Source organism: Dicentrarchus labrax, unplaced genomic scaffold (assembly GCF_905237075.1).
Source record: "Dicentrarchus labrax unplaced genomic scaffold, dlabrax2021, whole genome shotgun sequence".
Classification (NCBI taxonomy): Eukaryota; Metazoa; Chordata; class Actinopteri; family Moronidae; genus Dicentrarchus; species Dicentrarchus labrax.
In genome coordinates this window covers 4,684,978-4,699,870 of record NW_026136703.1, presented here as the reverse complement: position 1 = coordinate 4,699,870, position 14,893 = coordinate 4,684,978, and the positions used below count along the sequence as shown (strand labels likewise).

The 14,893-nt window shown below is 36.9% G+C and overlaps 1 protein-coding gene and 1 pseudogene across 5 annotated transcripts in view; both read left to right on the top strand.

The window, feature by feature from the left end:
- LOC127359589 (interferon-inducible GTPase 5-like) overlaps window positions 1-14,893 on the top strand; it is a 113,341-nt gene that overhangs the window by 74,856 nt on the left and 23,592 nt on the right. The window contains exons 1-3 of one of the 5 annotated variants that reach the window (XM_051393518.1): window positions 7,794-7,980; window positions 9,168-9,735; window positions 10,485-11,946. In XM_051393518.1, coding sequence (XP_051249478.1) covers window positions 9,183-9,735; window positions 10,485-11,122 — 1,191 coding nt within the window. In that variant the 5' untranslated portion in view covers window positions 7,794-7,980; window positions 9,168-9,182 and the 3' untranslated portion in view covers window positions 11,123-11,946. Of the gene's footprint in view, window positions 1-3,412; window positions 4,139-7,515; window positions 7,981-9,167; window positions 9,736-10,484; window positions 11,947-14,105; window positions 14,671-14,893 lie in introns of those variants that run through there. The other 4 variants (XM_051393524.1, XM_051393543.1, XR_007882667.1 and 1 more) reach the window with 4 other exon arrangements.
- On the top strand, window positions 140-3,048 carry LOC127359636 (interferon-inducible GTPase 5-like; annotated as a pseudogene).

Below are 14,893 nucleotides of genomic sequence, written 5' to 3'. Positions count from 1 at the left end.
AAAGTTTGACTTCTTCATCATCACCTAAGACACTCGCTTTAAAGGGGATGATGTGAAACTCGCTCAGGAGATTCAGAAGTTGGAGAAAAAGGTCTACTTTGTTCGCTCAAAGATTGACAACGATTTACGAGCTGAGGAAGGAAATCAGAGGGAGTTTGATGCAGAAAGTACTCTTTGCACGAATCAAGGCAAATTGCATTCAAGGTAAGTCACTTACAATAACAGTGAGATTAAATAGTGGATTTTTATCATTTAAAATAAATCACCAAAAAAGAAGTAGAAATGGAGCGAAGCCTGCAAGTTAGTTCAGGCAGGTCAACTCGAGCTGCGCTGATTACACACATGACATGCCTTATTCCATAATCACTAACCAAGCGTTCCCTTTCAATCTGGCGATCTATTTAAACTGCATAATTTCCCAGCTCTCCCTCTGCTCTGTCAATGCCGCTGTTGCCCTGCATCTGTATTGCTGCTGCTGCTCTGTAAGCTATTGCTGCCTGCTGCGCTGTAAGCCCCACCACCACCCCGGCATCCACCTGTTGGCTCCAACTGGGGTTTAAGGTATTTCCGCATGAGGTCGGAGCCTAGACGCCAAAACCTAAATATGCTATACTGCTGTAATAAACATTCCAAATGTGAGTTGGCTGACTGAACTATGTCTCTGTTTCAATAAACTCATGATAATGAATTATGTCTGACTCCAGCACACTTTGTTCTGTTGGAGAGTTGATTTCTCAAAATACAGTCACTATGATCAATAGAGTTATCTGGTAGAGTCGGACATAACGCTGTACTTGGTCAGTTCAGAGCAGCCCTAGATGTATGTTCCTGGAAAATGATCTTCCTCTTCTTGATGGTCGTGGACTGGACGTGATGAAGTGCTTGAGTCGTTGGACAGTCCAGATTTCTTTGACAGTGATCCCAGTCTCTGTTTTGAAATGTTTGACAGAAGTTTACTGAAGCAAATTGTCTTTCATAGAAACTCTGGACTGATAACTGAATTTTTATTTGAAGCTGAGTTTATAAACCTGCTCCACTCACTCACTTTATCTCAGCACAGTAACATACCCACACACACTAAAGGTCAAATTCTGCAGCTGATGAGTAGTATGTGTCTGAAGTTGTCAAAAACTCAAGGACTACCATGTGCTTTTTTGACCCCCATGCCCACCCCTCTGATAAAACCATGTCTGGCTGTGATATGCCCCCTGTTGACACTATGCATGAATGTCTGCCTCTGATCCTTCCAGTTTAAAATTAACTGCTATTGCCCCAGAGTGCAAAAAAACCCTGGAACTGACCAGGAGGACTATACAGGAATTACAGACCGATCGCCAATCTTCCATTTCTTGTCAAACTTGAGCAAATTGTAGCATGTAGTCTCAAGGTTCATATGCCCAAAAACAAGGACAATTATCACACTCATTTTAAGATATTTTAATTCAAAACTATTGACCATGTTATTTATTTGTATGTGTTATTTATTTGTTGTAAATGATTGATTAGCAAACTGTAGAGATCACATCACTGATACAAAATTAACAAAGAACAAAAGTACTGATGTGAGATTTCAAATTTTAAAAGTTTCATATATCTTACTGACTTATACTGTTTGTGACACAAGTCTTCCTGGTGTCCAGCTTTGAGCTCCACCTGTATGATTTCCATCTGCTACATGAGACCCTAGAGAGAGAACTTCCAGCACACAAGAGGAATGCTCTGCTGTTGGCCATGCCCAACAGCAACCTGGAGATCATCAACAGGAAGAAAGAGGCTTTCCAGGCCAAAATAAAATACTTGGCTACTCTATCTGCAGCTGCAGCAGCTGTACCAGTTCCTGGGCTTTCTGTTGGTGTTGATGTAGCTTTGCTGGTTGGAGTTGTCACAAAATACATAGTGGGGTTTGGTCTTGATAGCTCATCACTGAAGAGACTGTCTCGTAGCTCAGGTGTGCCATTGAAGGATCTGATGGTTGTCATTGTTTCACCACTGGCTGCAACAGAAATAACGTCTGATCTTATCCTGAAGCTGCTAATTCAATGTGTAAATACAGCTACATTAATGGCAGCAGAGGAAGGGTCCAGATACATTCCAATATTAGGAATCCCCGCAGCAATGGGCCCTCTTTTGCCACAACCTACAAAGCTCTCAACATGTTTCTCAACATGCTTGCTGAGGATGCAGAGAGGGTGTTAAAAAGGGCCCTGGGTTTGAACACCTCAGTGTGATATTGTAAAGTGAATGGCAATGGCATTTAATGCACATTTAAAACTGCAGTGTACAAAAGAGCAAAATCATACTTTTGTATTCTAGCTGCTCATTTTAGCAAACATGCATCATACGTGTTGCAGCTGATCACTCCATACAATAGCCTCTATACATGCAGCTGTCATTTACTCTAACAAATACAAACTTTTTATAGCTTAAAATCCTCTTAGACCAGGGGGTCCCAACTGTTTTCCTTAAGGGACCCATTTTCTATCATTGAGTAAACTGACATCTATTATGGATATTTTATATTATATTCAATGTATAACAATAACAGTAGAGAACAACTGATAAACTGTACAATAAACCTAAACTTGTGAACACAAGAACTGCAGGACATTTATTTAAGTAAGAAATTTAGATTGGCAGATTATTTCTGTGAATATTACATCAGACATTTCCTGCAATTTCATTTTTTACTTTTCATGTAAGTGTCTGTCTGTATTGTGATTTTCTTATTTTTTAACAACCATACAAACGTAATGGGCTTCTTTTTTTGACATATTTTTCTTATTGTTCTATCAGCTATTTGTTGTTTTAACTGCATACTTTATGCTTAATGCAGGATGAAGCTGTTTAGCAGAAAGTGAAGGCTCTGTGTATATAGATTGTGTTCAGGTCTTCAAAGTTTAGATCTTATAATAATCTAAACTGAACAAAATGCTCAGATATAGGTCTACTGTGTTTATGTTTAAACTTTACTTACACATTACACATTGTGTGTTTGATGATTTATGATGATGTTGTACAGTTTGTGTATTCATAATAAACATGTAGTAATCAAACAGTATGAGCCTGTGTACCATTAATGTCTATCTACACAGTGAAGGACAGAATATTAGAAACTCCACTGGTGTTTTGTTTTATTTTGAAAGTCTTGATAAACTGCTGTAATTCTGAAGTACTTTTTTTTATTAAACAGGTTAGTGTTTGATCTACAAAAGATGACAAAGCAGCATAATATTTCATTTTTCTTGATAAATGAGCTAAACCATTATTTCTATGAATCAATATTTATTATTAATCAATGAATTCACTAATAGTCTCAGCACTATTACAGATTGCATTCACAACTGCTGGATGATAGTCATCAACCACACCCCAAAAGTAGTAAATTAATAGTAATCCAATAACAATAATAAATTCTTGTTGAAAAGGTCTGAAATATAAACAATAAAGGGTTAAGTAATGTAGGCGGGACCAACCTGAGGCTAGGTGAAATAGCAGTCCTGGCTCTAAGAGGCTGTGTAGAAATGAGCTGTGATCTGATTGGACTAAACCCCCCAGCAAGCCTGTCTGAGCTGGAGATAGCTTGAAAAGTGGATGAGATCTGTCGACAGCAGCAGGAAGCTGCAGTAAACTCAGACCATTAAAAAAATATACAGGAAGTCACAGAGCTGTACACCCTGTTAAATCAAACTGTAGGCTACCTGTAGTTTTTAGACCACATTCAGATATATAAATAAACTATATTCTTATCATATTGCACACCATAAGACAAACAACACACAAGACACAAGGTAGTGTTAAATATCATGATCACATGGAAAATTTGAATTCTCTACAAAACGTTAGTGTTTGTAGTGAAAACTAAGAGCCAAGCTTTTCAACTGCAGTGCCTGGCTCTAAAAACAGTGACTGCCTCGATCTCATGAGATGTCATACTAGATCCTCTGTTACTCACTGCAGGGCATTTTCATTGGCCAGTTTATGAAGGGTACAAACCGGATGAACTGGATTTACTTCTTTATGGCTTTGATAATGAGACACAGAATGTGCAGTAAGATTGCCTTGTAGCTGAATCAACACTTATTGTAAGTCACATTCTCAGTTCCAGTCTCATCTGTTTCAAGCTCAGGAAGAGTTCTGTGTAAGTAGCTTCTGATATTTACTGTATAATAAACAGCCCACTCTGGACATGAAAGAGAGAGCTGAGGTCACTTTTCTCTCCTGCGTTTACCATGACTGTTTGGTTCAATGTAACAGCTTTTGTCCATTATGGTATAATACCTTAGGAATTGAATGCCTCATTGTAAGCACAGAAAAATATTTTCTGCAAAAACATGAATTATATTTTGCAAAGAAACTATTTTCACACAAATAGTAATAATAATAATTTAATTGGAGCAACTAGAATAAATCCACATATTGGCTAGAATTACAGCACACTGCAGGCTAATGATGTTTCATGTAGAGGGAAAAAGAAGGGATGTTGAGAAAGAGAGACAGACACAAAGGAGGCAATGTGAGAGAGGGAAAATGAACGTATCTGACTGAAAGAGATTATTACATTTACAGAGAATACATTTTTGTTCTTTGTGGGATTGTAACAAATCTAATTTATTATCATAGACACCTGATTCTATAATAATCAAGGTATATACATTCTCATAGAATAATGTGATCTCAAGTATTTATTTTCCATGTTGGGTTGTAATGTGTTCTGGCAATGAGCATTGTACGGCCACCATCTTTTATAATATTATTTAATATTATAATATTAATATTAATATTATTATAATTATTATAATATTCTATAATGTTATATATAATAATAATAATATATGGCAATACTATTAATTATATTATAATAATTATAATATTATTATAATATTAAATAATATTATAATTGTAGGCCACCGTAGGCATTGTTATGTATGTATATTATATTAGGTCTCGTTGACCATCTTTTACTTCTTTGTTTTCCTCCAGTCTTTAAGGATCACCATGGATAATCCACTGGATTGTGAATTCACTGAAGAAATTAAAGAAGCTCTACGAAACAATAATCAAGCTTTAGCTCTTGGAAAGATCTAGGAGCGTTCGGAGAAGGCAAATAACACCACACTGAATATTGCCATCACAGGAGAGTGTAGCTCTTGTAAATCCACCTTTGTCAATGCCTTTAGAGGCATAGACAGTTTGATGTAATTTAATTTTTGTCCACTAAGAGCACAACAGTTTACAAATAATAAAACAATAATGTCTCCTTGGTGGCTGTGGTGCAGAGGCAAAGCGGGTCGTTCACTAATCGGAAGGTTGTTGATTCGATCCCCGGCTCCTGGTGCCACATGTCAAAGTATCCTTGAGCAAGATACTGAACCCCAAATTGCAAAGTAGTTCCAGTGAAACAGTCTGTTTACTGTTCTAAATGAATGGGCTGAAATGAATTGAATGTAAACAAAATGTGTATATCTCTAAATATATATGACAACACTGAGTGTAGTCCTTCAGTGCCTCATCCTCTGAGCACCACAGGATGGAGACTGTAACACATAAACCCTACCCTCTGAACTGCTCCCTCATCCAGTCTGCTATTCAGCTCGCTACTTCAGGCTGCAGCCCGTCAGTACACGTGAAGATTCGGGGACAATGACATGGCTGACAGCTAGCTGGTCTAAAATTATATTCATAATTGTAGGTTTGTCCTATTTACTAGAGTAGTAAATGTTTCCATTGCATTGGAACCATATGGGATGGTAATGATTCTTCCAGGTATTAGGAATGACCTCAGGTATTACCAGGGAAACTGAGTTAGGGCTTGTAAAAAACTTTAGGTTTTGATAGAAAAACATCTTTGGCAAGTGACCATGGTATAAGTGGGATAATTGCCTTTTCCATAATCAGGAATAGATGGACTTTACGGAGGCTGTGTGTTGGACGGTTCTGGCTTCCAAGTCGTCTATTAATTCCTGATGATGGACACCTCGTGGGGCATTATCCCTTACATGTAGAACTCGCTGAAAGTTTTATGTAAATCAGATGATGATTGCCATACAAGGCTTATTTCCTGTTTCCAGTAGGTCGAACTGAATATTGTTATATTATTTTGTACTAAAAATACAAAGCCTTAAAACTTTGATCACATTATATTGTGGAGCTTGTGAGTTTTCATTGAAAAGTGTGTATGGTGTGGCATCAAAATATAAATATAAACACAGAAGGAGGAAATGGAGGAGGATTCATTCAGCTTTTCAGTTTTAATTTGTTTTCTTTTGATCAGTGTCCCTATCAAATAAACTAGTAATAAAAAACTATGTACGTAACATGTAAATAATCTTAATTGGTTTACCAATCTGTTTTGAGGGATTTCCATGATTTCCATGATTTTCCATGGAAATCCCTTTTTTGAGGGATTTCCATGTATAGTTGATTAAAAAACTGTTGACATCACAAACAAAAGTACAGATATGAGATATGCACATGATGTTATATTTAAGTTTATTTTATATATCTGATCATCATATAATTGTCTCTCATTGTAACACAGGTCTTGGAGATCAAGGAGTGAACTCTCCTCAAGTCTTCCTGGTGTCCAGCTTTGAGCTCCACCTGTATGATTTCCATCTGCTACATGAGACCCTAGAGAGAGAACTTCCTGCACACAAGAGTAATGCTCTGCTGTTGGCCATGTCCAACATCAACCTGGAGATCATCAACAGGAAGAAAAAGGCTTTCCAGGCCAAAATAAAATACTTTGCTACTCAATACTTTCTTAAAGAGCCACCTGTTGGTCACATGATAGGAAAAATGAATGAATATGGAATATGGATAGGGACACTGCTTATTGATCAACAGAAAAAGTTCCAACAGTTAAAATAGCTGAATGAAAGCACAGACTAATGACTGCTGTCAGAACAGTGGTGATAACACTGATATCCTTTGTGCTGCTTAGACAGACAATGAGGCACAGCTGTGTTTTCTATTTACCCGATACATTCAAAATGAAATAGAACCACTCAGAGTGGCTGATACTGACATACATGTTATTGGATTATTATTTCTAGATTCTTGGTTGGCACTGTGTACTTTTGACGCCTCACTTTAATATATAAAATCTCAATTTCCAGAAACTCACCAGTAACATTTAACTTAACAAGGCTTTTGAAGGTCACTGTTTTTTGGAGGATTGTTTTGCCTTAGTGACTCTTTCATATTGCCTTCTGAGTATCTTGTTTTTGTATTTGTTTTGCATGTAGGCCTATATGGTATTGATATTTATATATGTCTTTGAACATTTTCAAAAAAATATATCAGCGTTTAATACATCAATATTTCAATTAAATTCAATTTCAATTCAATTGTATTTGTATAGCGGCAATTCATAACAGATTGGATTTAGTCTAACTGTTCTGTAGAGGAAATTATTAATGTTGTTATTAATTAAAGAACCATTCAAGAACGTCAGGTCAAGTCTTCTGTTTAGATTAAATATCACACACAATGTTTCAAAAAGGGGACAAACAGGCTCACAATATTAAGTTTCTGAACCAACACAAGTACTTATAATAACTGAAAAACAGCATGAAAGAAGAAATATGGTCTAAACTGTAAGAGAGGTAACATTTGCAATAGCAACCATGGGTGAGCAATTCATATGAGGTTATGTTATTTAATAGGATGGAATGATTTACACTAAAAATGAATCTCAAAAAGCTGTAAGGCAGAGGACACTGCTAAAGTGTCTTTCACTTAGTGACTTTAACCCTCCAGGCTTCTTGTAAATCAGCACGTTTCTTGTAAGTCACCTGCTTTACTAATAACCAATGGGTGTCTGTCACTCCCAGGACATTTTCATTGTTCAGTCTCTAAAGGGCTGGGCTCTGATGAGCTCTTCTATTGTTTTTACAGAAGTAAAGAAACTGAACAACTCACAGTAACTCATAGGGTGATCTGCTCTTCTCTCATCTGTTTCTACATTCAGACTTCAGGGTGAGTAGCCTCTAACATTCAACAAAGTCTACTTTTTATTTCAATGAAACATAAGAGGAAGCTGCTTCTCTCTGTCTAAAACAGGCTCATTAAGATATAGAGGATCCACTAAACTTATAATATTACTGTCTATGAGAATAGATGTTTCCTTCCTCTGTGGAAGAGCTCTGATTTTATAGTGCTGATGAAATAATGTAAACACTTTAGTATGCAAGCTGATTGGGTTAATTTAAGGTTATACTGCATCACAGTGTGATATTTTAAAGGAAGGCATTCACAACTGCTGCGAAGTAGTCATCAATACAACCCAACAGTATTAAATTAATAGTGGGAGATCTATCATATTTTTCATCCAATAACAATGATACATTTTCATTGAAAAGATCTTAAATACCACCAGTAAAGTGTTAAGTGATGTAGGTGGGACCAACCTGAGGATAGGTGAAATAGCAGTCCTCGCTCTAAGAGGCTGTGTACAAATGAGCTGTGATCTGATTGGACTAACCCCCCAGCAAGCTGCCTGTCTGAGCTGGAGATACTGTTTGACTGCAGTAACAACACAACTGCTTTCTTAGAGGGACAGCGGGACTCTTTCCTTCTCTAAATAGGCAACCTTAAATTCTGTTTATTTAAAAGCATCATGAAGAAAAAACAAATCTATGTTCAACAACCAAAGTTATGTCCACCTTCAGTTGTTGGAAGGCCATCTCAAAAGCTCTGAATAGTCTACTGTGATGCACTATGATAACAGCGCCCCCAGCTGTATGTCTGTTGTAGATGCATTACTGCCCTGTTACTTCACTGTGCTAAAACTACAGACAAACAAATCTACAAGGATGCACAGTGTGGATGAGGGTTTGGTCAGATTTCTATTGCTATTGGTTCTTATGATCAGTGGTGTGCATGAGGAGTCTGTGTAACTGACTGTTCTGGTCTGTTATGACCTCAGATATAGACTGTGCAGAATAAATGTACTGCTTTTGATCTTCACCCAGCCCCCTTATAACATAGTCTGTGCATGTTACTGCTGCTGATAATGATAGGAGTTGGATGTGTCTCTGTATTACCACATAGTGCATTTGCATTCTGTCATATTTTGTGTGTAAGGTGATAGATCATTGGAGGATTACATTTTCTACTATTCTCCAAAAGACAATAATGACTTTTTGACTTATCGTTTCCTCCAGTTTTCAAGAATCACCATGGATAATCAACTGTATTCTGAATTTATTGAAGCAATTAAAGAAGCTCTACAAAACAATAATCAAGCTTTAGCTGTTGCAAAGATCCAGGAGTATTTTGATCTGCAGAATAATATCCCACTGAATATTGCCATCACAGGAGAGACAGGCTCTGGTAAATCTACTTTTGTCAATGCCTTTAGAGGCATAGACAGTGAAGATGAGGAAGCTGCCCCTACTGATTGTGTAGAAACCATCTCAGAGGTTACACCATACCCCCATCCAAAGTACCCCAATGTTACTCTGTGGGATCTTCCTGGTATTGGTTCCACCAAGTTTCCAGCTGACAAGTACCTGGAGCTTGTTGAATTTGAGAAGTTCGACTTCTTCATCATCATCTCAGATACTCGCTTCAGAGAGAATGATTGGAAACTTGCTCAGGAAATTCAGAAGATTGGAAAAAAATTCTACTATGTTCGCTCAAAGATTGACAACGATTTACGTCATCAGAGAAAAAAGAAGGATTTCAATGAAGAAAGGACTCTTGCACGAATCAAGAAAAACTGCATTCAAGGTAAGTCACTTACATTAATTGTGAGATTAAATACTGGAATTTCATCATTTAAAATAAATCAGAAAAACAAGATAGTAAACACATTTTTATTTGAAGCTGAGTTTATAAACCTGGTCCACTCACTCACTTTATCTCAGCACAGTAACTTACCCACACACACTAAAGGTCAAATTCTGCAGCTGATGAGTAGTATGTGTCTGAAGTTGTCAAAAACATAAGGACTACCATGTGCTTTTTTGACCCCCATGCCCACTCCTCTGATAAAACCATGTCTGGCTGTGATATGCCCCCTGCTGACACTATTCATGAATGTCTGCCTCTAATCCTTCCAGTTTAAAATTAACTGCTATTGCCCCAGAGTGCGAAAAAACCCTGAAAGAATACAGATCAACCATCAGTTGACAACAAGGACAACTCTGTGACCATCAGATGGCTCCTTATCTCCTGATTGATATTTTAGAAATTTTACATTTGCTCATAATTAGGGAACATTTTAATTGAAGCAGTTTGGTGTGAGAAGCATTCTCTTGCCACGCATTTTAAGATATTTCATGACAGCAATTTAAAACTATTGAAAATGTTATTTATTTGTGTGTTATTTATTTGTTGTAAATGATTGATTAGAAAACTGTATAGATTACACCACTGATGGGAAATGAACAAAGAAGAGAAGTACTGATACGAGATTTAACATTTTAAAAGTTGTCTTATTTCATATATCTTATTGACTTATACTGTTTGTAACACAGGTCTTCGAGATCAAGGAGTGAACTCTCCTCAAGTCTTCCTGGTGTCCAGCTTTGAGCTCCACCTGTATGATTTCCATCTGCTACATGAGACCCTAGAGAGAGAACTTCCTGCACACAAGAGGAATGCTCTGTTGTTGGCCATGCCCAACATCAACCTGGAGATCATCAACAAGAAGAAAGAGGCTTTCCAGGCCAAAATAAAATACTTGGCTACTTTATCTGCAGCTGCAGCAGCTGTACCAGTTCCTGGGCTTTCTGTTGGTGTTGATGTAGCTTTGCTGGTTGGAGTTGTCACAAAATACATAGTGGGGTTTGGTCTTGATAGCTCATCACTGAAGAGACTGTCTCGTAGCTCAGGTGTGCCATTGAAGGATCTGATGGTTGTCATTGTTTCACCACTGGCTGCAACAGAAATAACGTCTGATCTTATCCTGAAGCTGCTTGCTCAATGTGTAAATACAGCTACATTAATGGCAGCAGAGGAAGGGTCCAGATACATTCCAATATTAGGAATCCCAGCAGCAATGGGCCTCTCTTTTGTCACAACCTACGAAGCTCTCAACATGTTTCTCAACATGCTTGCTGAGGATGCAGAGAGGGTGTTAAAAAGGGTCCTGGGTTTGAACACCTCAGTGTGAAATTGTAAAGTGAATGGCAATGGCATTTAATGCACATTTAAAACTGCAGTGTACAAAAGAGCAAAATCATACTTTTGTATTCTAGCTGCTCATTTTAGCAAACATGCATCATACGTGTTGCAGCTGATCACTCCATACAATAGCCTCTATACATGCAGCTGTCATTTACTCTAACAAATACAAACTTTTTATAGCTTAAAATCCTCTTAGACCAGGGGGTCCCAACTGTTTTCCTTAAGGGACCCATTTTCTATCATTGAGTAAACTGACATCTATTATGGATATTTTATATTATATTCAATGTATAACAATAACAGTAGAGAACAACTGATAAACTGTACAATAAACCTAAACTTGTGAACACAAGAACTGCAGGACATTTATTTAAGTAAGAAATTTAGATTGGCAGATTATTTCTGTGAATATTACATCAGACATTTCCTGCAATTTCATTTTTACTTTTCATGTAAGTGTCTGTCTGTATTGTGATTTTCTTATTTTTTAACAACCATACAAACGTAATGGGCTTCTTTTTTTGACATATTTTTCTTATTTTTCTATCAGCTATTTGTTGTTTTAACTGCATACTTTATGCTTAATGCAGGATGAGGCTGTTTAGCAGAAAGTGAAGGCTCTGTGTATATAGATTGTGTTCAGGTCTTCAAAGTTTAGATCTTATAATAATCTAAACTGAACAAAATGCTCAGATATAGGTCTACTGTGTTTATGTTTAAACTTTACTTACACATTACACATTGTATGTTTTATGATTCATGATGATGTTGTACAGTTTGTGTATTCATAATAAACATGTAGTAATCAAACAGTATGAGCCTGTGTACCATTAATGTCTATCTACACAGTGAAGGACAGAATATTAGAAACTCCACTGGTGTTTTGTTTTATTTTGAAAGTCTTGATGAACTGCTGTAATTCTGAAGTACTTTTTTTTATTAAACAGGTTAGTGTTTGATCTACAAAAGATCTGAAACTAGTGACAAAGCAGCATAATATTTCATTTTTCTTGATAAATGAGCTAAACCATTATTTCTATGGATCAATATTTATTATTTATCAATGAATTCACTAATAGTCTCAGCACTATTACAGATTGTAGACCACAGAATCCAGCTTTGGAGCATGAATATACATTTTCTCCTCCAACAGTGTCAGCATGTACACATCATTCTCTCCTCCTTCATCAATCAATTAATATAACATTTTGTTGTAATGCTGTGTGTACATACAAAATATAGCAAACTAAATAAGGCAAATTAATAGAGGTACAATTTACAGGAAAATGAACCATTTCTCATTTGATCTTTTTTATCTTCTCTCAAACATCAAGAATGGTGTACAAAATGCTTTTCCCCCCATTACAGTGTGATGTTTTAAAGGAAGGCATTCACAACTGCTGGATCATAGTCATCAACCACACCCCAAAAGTAGTAAATTAATAGTAATCCAATAACAATAATAAATTCTTGTTGAAAAGGTCTGAAATATAAACAATAAAGGGTTAAGTAATGTAGGCGGGACCAACCTGAGGCTAGGTGAAATAGCAGTCCTGGCTCTAAGAGGCTGTGTAGAAATGAGCTGTGATCTGATTGGACTAAACCCCCCAGCAAGCCTGTCTGAGCTGGAGATAGCTTGAAAAGTGGATGAGATCTGTCGACAGCAGCAGGAAGCTGCAGTAAACTCAGACCATTAAAAAAATATACAGGAAGTCACAGAGCTGTACACCCTGTTAAATCAAACTGTAGGCTACCTGTAGTTTTTAGACCACATTCAGATATATAAATAAACTATATTCTTATCATATTGCACACCATAAGACAAACAACACACAAGACACAAGGTAGTGTTAAATATCATGATCACATGGAAAATTTGAATTCTCTACAAAACGTTAGTGTTTGTAGTGAAAACTAAGAGCCAAGCTTTTCAACTGCAGTGCCTGGCTCTAAAAACAGTGACTGCCTCGATCTCATGAGATGTCATACTAGATCCTCTGTTACTCACTGCAGGGCATTTTCATTGGCCAGTTTATGAAGGGTACAAACCGGATGAACTGGATTTACTTCTTTATGGCTTTGATAATGAGACACAGAATGTGCAGTAAGATTGCCTTGTAGCTGAATCAACACTTATTGTAAGTCACATTCTCAGTTCCAGTCTCATTTGTTTCAAGCTCAGGAAGAGTTCTGTGTAAGTAGCTTCTGATATTTACTGTATAATAAACAGCCCACTCTGGACATGAAACAGAGAGCTGAGGTCACTTTTCTCTCCTGCGTTTACCATGACTGTTTGTAACAGCTTTTGTCTGTACCTTAGGAATTGGATGGCACATTGTACGCACAGAAAAATATTTTTTGCAAACCCATGAATGAATGAATTGCATTTTGTAGAGAAACTATTTTCACACAAATAGTAATAATAATAATTTAATTTGAGCAACTAAAATTAATCCACAGATTGGCTAGAATTACAGCACACTGAAGGCTGATGATGTTTCAGGTAGAGCCAGTGTGCAGTGAAAAAGAAGGGATGTTGAGAAAGAGAGACAGTGAGTGAGTGTACAAAGGAGGCAATGTGAGAGAGGGCTAATGAACAAATCTGACTGAAAGAGATTATTACATTTACAGAGAATACATTTTTGATGGCTAAAATAAAACATTTCTTTGTGGGATTGTAACAAATCTAATTTATTTACATACATTTTACAGTACATACATTCTCATAGAATAATGTGATCTCAAGTATTTATTTTCCATGCTGGGTTGTAATGTGTTCTGGCAATGAGCATTGTTATGTATGTGTATTATATTAGATCTAGTTGTCACTGGATGTCATTGAATGTGTCACTATATTACCACATCACTGCCATATTGTTTTGTTCAAGGTGTTAGATCATTGTATGATTGCATTTTCTACTATTCCCCAAAAGACGATAGTGACTTTTTTAACTTCTCATTTCCTCCAGCCTTCAAGGATCACCATGGATAATCCACTGGATTCTGAATTCACTGAAGAAATTAAAAAAGCTCTACAAAACAACAATCAAGCGTTAGCTGTTGCAAAGATCCAGGAGTATTTGGACAAGAAGAAGAATTATCCACTAAATATTGCCGTCACAGGAAAGGGTAGCTCTGGTAAATCCACCTTTGTCAATGCCTTTAGAGGCATAGACAACAGTGATGAGGAAGCTGCCCCTACTGATGAAACCACCTCAGAGGTTACACCATACCCCCATCCAAAGTACCCCAATGTTACTCTGTGGGATCTTCCTGGTGTTGGTACCACCGAGTTTCCAGCGAACAAATACCTGGAGCTTGTTGAATTTGAGAAGTTTGACTTCTTCATCATCATCTCAGACACTTGCTTCAGAGAGAATGATGTGAAACTCGCTCAGGAGATTCAGAAGATGGGGAAAAAATTCTACTTTGTTCGCTCAAAGATTGACAACGATTTACGAGCTGAGAAAAGAAGTAAGAGGGAGTTTGATGAGAAAAAGACGATCACACAAATCAAGGAAAACTGCATTCAAGGTAAGGGTCTTATGGAATCATTTATAATAATTGTAATAACTGGATTTTCATCATTAAACTAAACTTGCAAGCCTCCTTCTCACAGTTCAATCCAAAAGACTTTGCAACAATAAGATAACGTGGACGTCTGAATTTCACAACAAAAGCAGCAAATTTATTCCATGGTTTCAATGTAAACTTGTCCATGTGAGATAGTATAAAGAGTCCACATTTGCATGTGGTG